Source organism: Temnothorax curvispinosus, unplaced genomic scaffold (genome assembly GCF_003070985.1).
Source record: "Temnothorax curvispinosus isolate PA1 unplaced genomic scaffold, ASM307098v1 QBEX01010941.1, whole genome shotgun sequence".
Taxonomy (NCBI): domain Eukaryota; kingdom Metazoa; phylum Arthropoda; class Insecta; order Hymenoptera; family Formicidae; genus Temnothorax; species Temnothorax curvispinosus.
Genome location: NW_020220721.1, coordinates 634,128 through 647,392, shown reverse-complemented (window position 1 = coordinate 647,392; position 13,265 = coordinate 634,128). Strand labels below are relative to the sequence as shown.

The 13,265-nt window shown below is 40.6% G+C and overlaps 1 protein-coding gene across 1 annotated transcript in view; it reads left to right on the top strand.

The window, feature by feature from the left end:
* The first annotated feature begins 1,395 nt into the window (after positions 1-1,395).
* Positions 1,396-13,265, top strand: part of LOC112460964 (serine/threonine-protein kinase tricorner) — a 99,702-nt gene continuing 87,832 nt past the window's right edge. Inside the window, exon 1 of the mRNA XM_025025937.1 lies at positions 1,396-3,389. Coding sequence (XP_024881705.1) covers positions 3,050-3,389 — 340 coding nt within the window. The 5' untranslated portion in view covers positions 1,396-3,049. The remainder of the gene's footprint in view (positions 3,390-13,265) is intronic.

Genomic DNA, 13,265 nt, shown 5'->3' with positions numbered 1-13,265 from the left:
ACCGAGTCGTGCATACACACACACACACACACACGCACATGTACGCGCGAGAGAGCAGCTCTCTGTCAGTCACGGTGCGCCAGCGTCGGTGGGGCCCGATCTCTCGGTCCCTCCTCCTCAGCCGTCATGTATTCACGTACACGTGCGTGTGCTTGCGTTGCACCGCCTACGCCTCTTTCGCGTCGCACACAATACCACGCGATACCCAATGTGAGGCAGACACACGTCTCAAATAGCGTCGCATCGTCTCGCCAGTCCACCGTCGTCGCGCATCTTTTCCCGTCGGGGGTATTGGCTGCAAAATTTTGTAAATAAATGAACAAATAGATAAGAGAAGAGATAAGAGCTGGCGCTCTCGTTTTATTAATTCATTATTAACACTTGTATTCCTGCGTTGTTTTTATTTCTCTTGGCGTTTCATTCGGTTACCACGTTTCCGAAAAAGTTTCTACGAGAGTCGAAAAGGGTCCGTGGGCGACGAACCTGCCGACCTGACGACCCGGCGCGGCGAGTCCAACAGACGCGTACGGCATCGTGTAGTGTGCGGTAGAGGGAAGTATCAAGTATGCTTGCTTGTGTACATGCGCCACACGTGTGTTCACGAGAGACCGGTCTAGTCACGGATAGGAAAAGAGATGAAGATACAGGCCTACAGGCGGGCAGAGCAGGAGGATAGGAAGAAGCACAGTAAGATAAAGAGACGATTAAGCCTGTTTCACGCTTCACGTCGGAGGTCGAAACCGGCAATAAAATTCACAGAAATCATAATTCAAAATTAACGTCTACTCGAGTAAATCTCGGTTAGCGATTCATCATCACTGTTTCTGTAGCGCCGCTGGTAATACGCACGAAGAGAAAAATAGGAAGATGATTTACGCATTCATATACGATTTCTGCTTCCATTTGGAGAGCGAGATTTCTCCTTTTTTCGTATTTCAAATGCACCACGTAATCACAGGCGAAGATTCTTGACATGTTTTCGATATTTGTATGTATACGATTCTGTTTTCGGCATTCGTATGTGAAATTTGTCCGCCTATACGACTAACCGACTCCAATTTTGAATCGAGTTCCTCCATTCTCAATACGCGCGACGTAATACGGCCTTTACGTAGCTCCGCGCGAGATGCGAGGGTAAAGGGGGTGACGGCGGCGAGCGGGCTGTGTGTTGCGGTCGCGCAGGTAGTGGTGAGCAGTGACGGTGGTTGTGTGGTAAGTTATGTTCGCGCGCGCGGGTGTGCGTGTCCCGGAGCGGGGAAGCGCGCAAGAAAGTCGGTGGGGGGAATTAGCGGCAGTCTTCTACGAGCAACGCGCGAGCCGCGCCGCGGTGAACGAGGTGGTGGAAGAGAGGCACGGCGAGGTGGGTACGTTAGCGGCGTGCGGAGTCTATCGCGAGCCCCCGAAGGAGCGAACCCGAGTCGAGTCGAGTCGAGCGAGCGAGCGAGCGAGCGATTCCGGTCTCTTCGTGGTCGAGATCGCCCGCGTCCTCGTCGTGTACGTGCGGGTGGACGCGCGCGCGCGCGCGCGTGTGTGAGCCCCGAGTGGAATACGAGACCGAGAAAACGTGTCCTTCGCGAGAGTTGCGCAACCGGCGCTCCCGTGCCCTTCCAAGATGGGTTAAACGTGGTTTTCCGCGAGTGTGATTTTTGATCTCGCCTATTCAGTGACGTGAATACGATTGCAGACGTGCACAGTGAAATTCCACGACGAATTGTTCGTCCTTCGCAAGAGAGAGAGAGAAAGATCGGTAACCGCCGTTGTCCGAAGTCGTCGGCATTCCGGAGTCGTCTGCTCGCGTTCAGGGCGAATGAACTGCGCACGGTGATGATAGTTCTCCGCAGCGCGGCGATGCGCGAGTAATGAGGGAGCTGCGTGATCGACCGAGCACGACCGGCGGTGATCGAAAGAAAGAAGGAGAGAGAGGGGGAGAGAAAGAAAGAGAAATTATATATATCTAACCTCGACCTCCAAGTGTCGGGTTGTTGTGTGGTAGCGTGCGGGGCACAACGACGTCGTGATCACGCCACGCTGTTATAGACGGATGTTCGACGGTGCGGGACGTGTCGCGGTAACGAGGGCCCTCGTGATGTACGGCGTTTAGTATTACTTTGTAAGGCTGCAACCCCCCTGGAAACGGAGTACCTTGTAACGTACCAAATAGCAAAACCTATTAACCGAACGTGCAATAATCTCTTCTCGATTTCGCTTAACGGAGTCTATGTTCTAAGGAAGAGCTTAATCTCGCGATAGGAAGATCCTGGATTAATTGGAGAACCATCGGGGACTTCGCGGAACCGTTCGTAAGCTGTGTCTCGCAGGCTCAACAAGTGGACCGTCGTCGTCTCGTAGTCGATTCCGCTAAAACCGCTTTTCCCGGATTATCAGGAAACGGAATCTTAGACGTCACCGCGATCGAGATCCGCAGGTCTAAGTTTCGGCGTTACGCGCTCTTCCGAGCTCGGAGTACCGATCGATTTCGGAGCACCGCGGGGTTGCGTTAAACACGCAACAAGTTGAGGAGGAGCACGTGGCGAGAGCAGCGCGTTCGAATCAATTAAAGTGTTTGTCCTTACGTAAGAGCATCACCCGGTGACGCGCGCATTAGCGCGATAACATTTGCTCGTCGCCGATAAGGGCTTCGAGATTTTGCGACGAGCAGACAATAAGTCGCGAGAGAGCGGTCAGTCGATAAACAGCGGCTCAACGCGACGCAAGTGTATATCTCTCCGCGAGAATTCCGAAAAGCTTGACGCTTCGAATTCGCGTTTTTAATCGCGCTCCGAACGCCAGTTCCGTAAATCGCGATATCGAACTCGCAGGCCCGAGTTTCGCAGGTTCGAGAGAATTTCCGATCTCTATATATTCTTCGAAGTTCGCAGCATCGCGACAGTGCGCGATGTAGACAACGTTATTCGAGGTATCGACGCGAGAGTATTCTTAAAGGAGTCTTTGTCGAGGGGGCAGAAAGCGGAGGTACTCCGGAAATTCCTCTCCCCCTCCGGAAGAGAGGGCTCAATTACTAGTGCGGCAGGGCTGCAAGCGACTTTGAATGACCTTCGTATTCTGCGGCTTCGTCTTCGACTCGTCCGACGAGAAGACGAGACAAATGCCGGTCGCTTCGGAGGACTGGGTGCCCCACCCGGGCGCCAAGATAACCAGTTCCATCACCACCGTCAAGGGTGCCACCATACAGAGCACGACGACGGCCTGGATGTCGCCCTACAGCAGGACGGCACCGCCGGATCGCGGTGGGTCCAACAATAATAACAACAATAACAACAACAACGGCGTGGTTATTTTGGATGGCTGCAGACCACCGGCGGCCACGACGGCCAGGAGATTCTTCAGGTGGTTTAGCAGATTAGGGCAACCGCCGATAGGCAAGACAGGTAAAGGGACTGACATTATATGGAGAAGATATACACTCGCGACGATACTCCTTTTTTGTAAAAGCTACTTAAAGCATTCTTTTTCTATAGCAGCGATGAAAATTTCTGGGCACAAAATAAAATATCCAAATATTGGAATATAAAAATAGAGTTGCCATTCGTCACAAATTTTCTATATTTAATTCTTTAATCTTAAGTGGTTTTGCAATGATATATGAAACTCGTTTGTGATCGATCTTTTTTGATGATCGATACTGATCGATACTACTCAACTCGTAATTTTATTGCGATGTTAACTTTATCTTTAGTTGTTTAAAAACAAAGATATGAAATAAAAATGAAATTAATAAACTTTGAGGTCTAAAAAAGTGTGTTATTATATGCGTAAAAACAAATTAGTTGAATTAAATAATTTCGTTTAAATATCATCACGACAATGAAAGTTACATCTATTTAGTTTTCGATATCCCGGTTTTTTGGTCTTTTTCTGTCTTTAAAAACACACTTGTATTTTTACCGGTAAAAATCATAATTTAAGAAATGTACAAGAATTTGGGAGGGTACAATATTAATTCTGTCTATTTATTTCTCTATTTAATTTTCCTGTACGATGAGTGCAGGATTGCCAGTGCAATTAATAACTTACAACACACGTTATCTTTGACATTATCTGCGGAAACTGTTAAATGTGACGTATACCGTAATCGACGATGGCATCGTGGTTAGATAAGATTCGTGGCAAACCGGTGGAGCAACTCGCGGCTCTCGCGCGATTGTCTCAATTCGCGTAGATCGAGCCCAATCGCCCTATCTCCTTCTCGTTCTCTTTCCCATTCACGCGTTACTGTTAGTCATCGCAGGTGCATCACATACGCATGTGCGCGGTAGTTGCCGTTAATAAAAAGAACGTGTTCGCGCGAGGTGAATACGCGCTCGTAGTAGTAATGGGTAATTGAGGAGAAGCGCGAGTATACGCATTTATATGTATGTATACCTGCGCGAGCGCGGTGCGTTAACGGTTCTTCTCTTACACGGATTTCTGCTTTTCATAATACGTGCGCGCGGCCGCTGACGTTGTACCGTCCATATAGCGTCGAACAAAGAAACCGGCAGATCTAAAACTAGTGACAAATGAGCACTTCGGTTGAACAGGTTTCACGTAGCGCGATGTACCAGATGTTTGAATCTTACAAATCTATACCGAGGTTTGATAGATCCTACGTGCATATTTTTTCATCTTATTATAAATTATACAGTTGTACGACATGAATCATCTTGGTGCCTTCTTCTAAAAATTCATTATTATTCATTGCTAAGATACGTTATTTTTAATCTTTCATTAAAAACATCACTAATTAAATTAGTATCTATTTTTATCGAGACATATATTTCGCGTATTTTTCTTGTATTTCGCGAAATAGAAAATTCATTAATTCATTCATTCAGACAATAGAAAATTAACATAGATGAAAATTCAGATTTCTTGTATTCTCTCTTGCAATTAGTTATATCTTACATGTACAGATTCTGTATGTGTCCAAACATTTATGTTTACCGTTTTAACTTCGGTCCTGAGAAATCGCATTGAGTAGCGTAATTCTCGTGAAACCAAATCGAATGTCTAACGGCGCATTAACAAGCGTTTCGCGTTTATATGGCTCGTGGGGAATAATAATTGATATCGTATATCTAACGCGCCGCGCGTTATTCAGAAGTTCCGCCGGGCGGCAAAAGAAATCGCCTAATTAAATTTTATCGACAAAGCGTAAAATTATATGAGGACTCTACAACCAACGGAGGCATTAAAATTCGCACAAAGCCGTTGCTTCCTCGGGTGGAACTGAGTACACGTATAGCACACGTGCCACATTCGAGTCCCGGCATTGATTTTACCGCGCGCTTCGTTGAGCACCTGCGAAAATTAGGGTCGAACCTACAATTACAAATAATTGTCGATATTCAGAAGACAAAAAAAAAACTTTGCAAAATCTACGATTTTTTTTATTTTGAAATAAAAATCGCCTTCTAATTTCGAAGTTTTCTCTTCTCTTTTAACATGTTTGTTTAACTCATCCATTTATATATAACTATTATATTAATATATAATATTTTTAGTGCATTTATTTTGTTCCCAATAATTCTGTCTTGAAAGTGAGTTATTTTAAAAGCCTGTTAGCAAATAGATCGTTGAATTAACTTTCACGGCTACTTGAACAGCAAAAATTTCCCTGCAATTAACCCTTGGATTTTGTCTTTCGGTATAAAACTGCCTTCGCAAATTGGCGGTTGGAAATCGCCGTTCCGGGCTGATGTTCTCGCTCTAGCGCGTATTTCATGGCTCAAGTGGGTCGTACACGTGACGAAATACAAATCGTGCGATTGCGAGCAGGATTCGATAAGTCAGCCCACACGTGTCGAGTTGTGTATATTACAACCGGGAGAACAAGCGATTTCGAATGTCGCAATAACAAAACAGGGTCGATAAACCCAACTACCAAAACGCAACAGGAATTTCTTTATTTGGGGAGTGACACTTTCTCTCCATTAGATAACAGTCTGTTAAGCACCGCATTATATACATATATATTGCAAGAAGGAAGCCATAAATTTATTTAAAATAAAATTGATATTTGTCAATGTAGATTGATGTTAATCAAACATTAAATTTATTTTAGTCAATCACTGCATCGCTAATATAAAAGTAATAAATTAATAATTACGTCGCTATGAAATTTTATTAAAAAGTACGCGATCTTTAAAGGAATTCATAAGTTACAAATCTTGTGAGATGCAAAGAGAAACGTTAGAACTTAAGCTTGATATAATGAGCGCGATATAATCGTGTAATGGCAAATTTTGGCGTGTATGTCTTAAACAAAGTGTAAATCTAATTTTCTATAATACACTTTAATGTGTGCAAAATATAATATCAAACTCTCTCTTTTATCTCTTATAATAACCCGAGTGTAATTTCTTACGCCACTGTATTCCCGAGATTGGTATTTTCTCGCGACGTGAACGCAACGCAGAGCGCGATAACTGGGCCGGAAAGAGGATGAACCGTGAACTCGATAAATAAACATTAAACTTGACGGTAAAACCAGGTCGCCGCCGGCATTCGCAATAATAATCGACATTCTGTATACTTTTCGCGTGAAAAGAAACGCACGGCGGCATGCCGTATAGTGTCGCGTAGCATCGCGATGCCGAAGTGGGTAGGTGGGCGAGTCCTTTTCGAGGAGATGGGAACAGGATTGTGTTCTGCTGGATGGAATTGTAGGATCTTCACGCTAGCCGACGCCCGCGACGGGGATTGCTATGCGTTAAAAGTAGGCTGCGGTCAGACGTGCTACGGAACGATTCTTTGGCTCCGACGCAAAAGAGGGTTACGGAATGATCTGACCAGCTGAAATGATCTTTCGCAGATTTGTAGAGAGCAAATCTTTGATCCATGACTAATATGGCTTTGATTTTTTAGTTACTTTTAATAAAGAATACACTTTTGCGACGATATGCAATGTAATATGTAATTTCCGTAGATTATTGCCTTAAAACTTAATTCTTACAGCTTCAATATATACATATTATTAATTATTATTTGGGCGATTATACGTATATATTATCGCGTTTTATATCGTGCTGTCCAATTTGCACATTTTTGTATCTTAAATGTATAAATTTTAAAATGTATAAATGTCTTATTTTATTACATATACCTATCTGACAGCTAATATCTAGACAGATATTTTTGTTTCCGCATGTACATTGATAATATTGTGAAAACTCGTATCTCCGGATATAGGCGGCGACTCTGTTAGATTGGACGGAAACGTTCGACTAGGTAATTAAAGCCGTTCCACGTTCGACTCACAGGTCGACCGCACATTGTCACCTGTCGGCTGCCATTCGCACCTGTCGACCGACCATCGGTCTGACTAACTTTTTGCCGTTGAAACGGGCCATTACATCTTGAAATTATTTATAGCATTCTTGCAGTCATGGTCCTTGCGATCTAAAAATAATATAAATTGTCGCAATAAAATAGTTAATTCTTGGATATGAATTTTATGTAGCAGAAGCAGATTTCAACTGACATTATGATATTACTATTATAAATGTTAATACATTTAGAAATTAAATGTAGCAATCAATAATTGAAGATTTATTGAAGATTTTGTAAAAAATGAATAAGAGAAGTCACTTATCATTACCCTATAATTTATATAACTTTAAATATTTTAGTATCTGTTATATTCTATCGGAAATCAGTAAGATTACCGTTTTCAGTATCAAGTAAGCCTAAAATGGGTGAGAAAGATTCAACTCCGAGTTTTTAAAAATCGATTAATATATATATTCAATTAGCATTTTGCCGAATTGTTGTAAGCAGGTACAGATGTGATATTCAAATCTTAATACCCTTTGATTAAAAAAATAGATTCCCGTGATGTCTTGTGATTGCGTTAACGAACGTAACGCACTTCGAGGCCGATGCCGCGACGTTCCGAACTTGTCTCCGTGTCGTAACGTTTCGAAACTTTGGTAACGCGCCAGCCAATGACACACCCGGTAGATAGACGTGTTTGCGCGACAAGTATCGCGTGCATGTATGTGCAATGCGAGCTTTGGCGAGAGAACAGCCGATTTGTATGGTAAATCGCATTCGCAGACGCCTTTGCGGCGTTAACGTAAGTGTATAGAAATACAGTATATACTGCACGTGGAGCTTTTTAACGACGACGCGTTGTCGGCATTGTGCCATTCCGTGTGCTCATTCGACACACGAGAGACGAAGGTGTGGGCGAGGTCACGTGCAATTACCTCGACTTGTCTCGCGTGTGATTTGAAATAGATTCAATTGTAATTATATTTATCGGTTCTTTAAAATCTTTCAAGAGGTCTTACTATTTCAAATTAACATAGAATCACATATATTTTTTATTAACTATAATGTACGAGGTCTTAAATTTGCAAACTTTTGAGAGAAGAGAAATGCATCTCATATAAAATGTTTCAAGTTAAAATTTGACTGAATATAAAGCAATATTATTATAGATTTTAGAAACTTTTTTGTATGATTAAACCACGCTACGTGTAGGTTTAGAATTAAAAAAGGTATGTGTGTTTATGGATTAAGGAGAGATCGACCCCAAATTTTGGTCAAGGTAGTCACAGTTTGTAAGGCACTAGTTTTGGGACACTCCGTTTGAAAGTGACTAATTGGCGTTTTTAAATTACTGGTTGTGTTGATGAACGTAATAAGAATTTTAAATTAAGTACATTTATTTGCATGCTTTTAAAGCATTTAACATGTTTGCAAAGTAGTTGCAATTTGGAGTACTAATTCTTTGCGAGAGATTTTATAAAATCATAAAGTTAATTGTATATATAAAATAACATTTATTAGTCATACGAAAGAATCGAGCTTTTAGTTCTATTCACGGAAAATGTTAGGACCTCTTTGCTGCCGTTTAAATCGTCCAGATTTAGCGATGTTAACGCATGTCGTTCAACGAAATTGCATAAGATTTCGCGTCGCTCGTGTGCTTCCGTAATAATTCTACCGTAATCCAGCGGTAATCCGCGACAAGAGAGCGAAGCCCGCGCGAGGTGTTAACATGTAAAACGCGGACGCGACGTGACGCAACACGATTATTCCTATACAGTCGTCTAACCGCTATTAGGGCCCCTGGCAGAGGGGTCATTGCCTCGTAATCTACCAGGAGGAAAATTACGCAGGTGCCGGGAAAGAATTCATCGACTGTCGTGGCGAACGAAACGTTTACCGTCTCGCGAGTTTGCACGTACACGCCATGGAACACGCGGGCACATCCGTTCCGTGCACGCTCGCGATACTCGCCGCTCTCCCTCCCCCCCCGTGCGAGCGTGACTAATGTATCTCGAGGAAAATGCACGCTGGCTCGTCTCTGAGGCTGAACTGGATTTCCTTGAAAATCCTTTCGATCAGAACAATGACGTTCCGCCGCGTCGTTTCCTTTCCTCGTTCACGTACGACCATCGCAAAATTATTCAACGAGAATTATTTCTTCTTCCCTGGAAAGCGCAATTGTATCGCTGCGACGTTCTTTCCGGTATTTCTATTCATTTTATACGTAAGTCGAGATATAACAAGGAAATTGCATTTTTCTCGTAATTCACTTCATTCACTTGCGATATCGCGATTAAAATGTGACATTCATCAATAATTTATCATAAATCGATAGTTATTGTATAAAATAATAATAATTTTTTATTATAAGTATGATTAAATTATTTAAAAATAGAGCGTTATAATTATATCATTATTAGACAAATATCGCGTTACAATTGCTCTATTAATTTTGATCAAGGTCTTTAGATAAACTGCAATTTTAGAAGAATGCGCATTAATTAATAAAAAAAAAAAAAAAAGATTTTAAAATAGGCAAAGTCTCAAAAAGTGAATCAACTTCTTTCACAAATATCTCATGATATTTAATACTAATTTATAAAAATAGAATGGTACTAGGGTTGTTTATGAGTTCTCCAGTGGTCAAGCCACACTCTAGATACAAGTCTGCGTCTGGAATATAAATACAAAATGCATTTTAAATTATAGACATTTGAATTATAAATAAAATTGTATAGCTTACCTAATAACATCTCATTTTGCGCGATTGGGAAATACGCGGAAATCGAGCGGTCGCATCACGTTCAGTGCGTGTCACGAGACGTCCACCTTTTGAGATTTACACTCGGCAAGAAAGCGAAACCGCGATCATTTTCGAGGCACGTGCGCGTAACGATGGTTTCGAAATTCAGGACGGGCCCGTCGAACGCGATTTTCGTGCGAAGATTAGCACAGCCGATGGTCTCTCTCAGGAGACTTTCACGCGATTGTGGAAAACGAACGGATGCGACTGTCTGCAATTCTTTCGTTGCGCCGAGGCGCATCGTCCAGTTTCTAATCAATTCTAATGTATAATACTTATATACACATTTGTATTATATATAATTTATATAATTTCGACGAAGTCGTCATGATGACAATAAACTTAAATTTGATTTGAAAAATTGTGTCTTAGGACCGAGCATCGTAATTTCAGAATTTTTGAACGTAAATCGAAAGAACGCCAAGATACGGGAATCCTCAGGTATATACCGTCCTTCGATACAGTCTATTAATCACATAAAGTGTATTGGGACAAAAAAAACGTTACGAGCAAATTGAGTTAAGTAATAAATGGAATTAAGATTAAGGACTCGCCTACTGATTTACTTGCACTAGTTATATGGTAGGTACTCCGCTAACTGTTCGCCAGGAGACCAGTTACTTTTATGACCCGTTCTCTCTCTGGGACGCGGGTTTTTAAGCTTAATGCAATTCACCCTCTGACCTCATTCACTGACCGTTACTATCACATATTCCAAAGTAGAAGGCTATACACTAGCCTTGCGTTTTTAAACAGTAAACAGGCTGCTGTGGTTACGCAAATTAATCGAAAAGTATAAGCTGTCTACATACATTGTAAAATACAACTTATTTATATGTTGTTTATTGTTATGCTACATTTTTATTTAAGTAAACTCGCAAGTATCCTACTTCTTTAAAAGATCGATTTTACGTTATGGAACTTTCATAGGAAGCAGTATTGTGAATAAATCATTATTTTTAAAAGCTAATGGATATTAAATACGTAATACTAAATCTATATTAATAATATCATAAAATATACTATATATTTATATTGATACTGACATAAAGTAACTTGTATTATAAGAAAGAAAAATCTAGTCATTTATTCTTTCTGAGACATTAATTTTATTTAAAATATTTTCTTTCTTATTAAAACATTTTATTTAACAAATATTTTCCAAGTTGTTTTCATGTGTTTCTAAGCATATGGTTTTTTTGAATAATTCTTTTCAATGCTATAATTAACGGCTCAGTGTCGTAATGTACATTTTCCACGCGTGGAAGATATTCGAGGGAAATATTCCGCGATCTCCCACGCGAGGTCAAGGATTATGCGTGAATGACTATTATTTGTAATTCGCCGCGACTCCTTGTCTCTTTCGCGAAGTCCACTTTGGCAATCTGTAAACGCCAAGTCACGAACAAAGCGTCCATTGTCATCGCGCGTGTGCGACGTATAGCGCGCGCGAGATTGCGCCTCTCGGGCGAGCTGCTCTTATGGTGCGCCGCCGCGCCGGCCGCGTTTGCGAAACCGCCGTCTCTCGTTACGGCGCGAAGGAAGGATAACGGGTCGACACTGTGGTTGCCATTATTTGCTCCGTGAGTCCCACAATGCCGAGTGTCTCGGCGAAACAGAAATAACTCGTTTACGACGGCTCTTTTATCAAATATGTAACATATGTAAATGTCGAATAATGAGGAATTCAGTTCTTATTCTCGTGAAGAATCGTTCTGTTCTTTCTGTCAATTGGATTGAGAAATAATGGAGAAAATTGCCTCCAAGATATATATATATAATTTTTTATTTATTTATTAGTGCATTCGATTAGTTGTGAAAGTGTAATATTTAAACATTGAAAACATTAGAAATAAATTATTATATTATAATTAAAATATAACATAATATAATTAAAATAGGTCTATAGATTTTATAGAATTTTTTTATTTTATATGGACATATTTTTTCTTTATTTTTAACGCTTATATGTTAATCTTAAATATTTCATTATTTCTTTAGAATAGGTATAATTATTAAAATATCCATTTAAAATTTAACGATATCATAATTAAATTTATATATATCGTAACGATATCGTAAATACGACGTCACATGATTAAATAATCTTTAACTTATGCCTGTTACGAAACCGACTTTATTTGCGTCAGTTAGCGAACAAATAAGTAAATCGAAATCAAGCTATGATCACGAGTTTATATCGATTATCCGTTACGGAGAACGATTTGCTGGTTACGTTCTATATACATTACATCATTACAAATACATAGAAGTTATTGCAACGTTATATCTCTGTACTTTCTTCATGACAATTATGCTCAAGTAATTGAACTTTTCTATATATCGTTTCGTTTCAACTCTTTTTGCTTGAAATAAATTATTTCATATGATTATGAAAACTAATATGAAAAATAAAGAGATTGTTAAATCTTTTTTCATAAGCTTCGATGTGAATGCAAATGTCTTTGTTTCTTAAAAATAAATTTAGTTAATCTCAATATTGATGAATTCTTTTCTTTATAAGAAAACTTGATTGCCTTTTGAATGGAGATATTTAAAATTTTTATTGGTATTCAGTACGCAAGATTCAAATTTTAGCATATTGGTATCGTTAATTTGTGAATGGATACTTAATTCGCTATTGTACAAACTTTAATGGTTACTATTGTACGGTAATCACTTTTGCAATAAAATACAATTAAGTCATGAAACACTTGCATCGAGAAACATCGTTCTGATCGTTACTGATTGCGGGAGAGAATCGTGTCCGCTTTCGAAATGAGTGGAAATTCGCAAATATGATGATGCGCGCTCGTTAATGGCGCAGGCTGTTGCATCTCATAACGGGACACTGAGCCGCGGAACCGAGTTAGACCGGCTTCGTGTGGTCTCACGATTATACCGTAAATCACGCACGCGGGACGTAACGTCGCTCGCGGAAAATATGGTGGCGCGGAAATGCGGATCGAGGAAACTGTCGCCGGTACGGTGGTTTGAGAGACTTACCGAGTCAGGTGAGCAATCAAGTCATGACATTGAGCTATTCGTCGCGATGACTAACAGATTCATATCTAAAGTTGATACAAGCATCGACAAACATTGAACGATTAACGTCTATTACTACTATAAGCATTGGCAAATCTCTTCTGACGTATTATGATAATACACTAACGTCATAGAATTG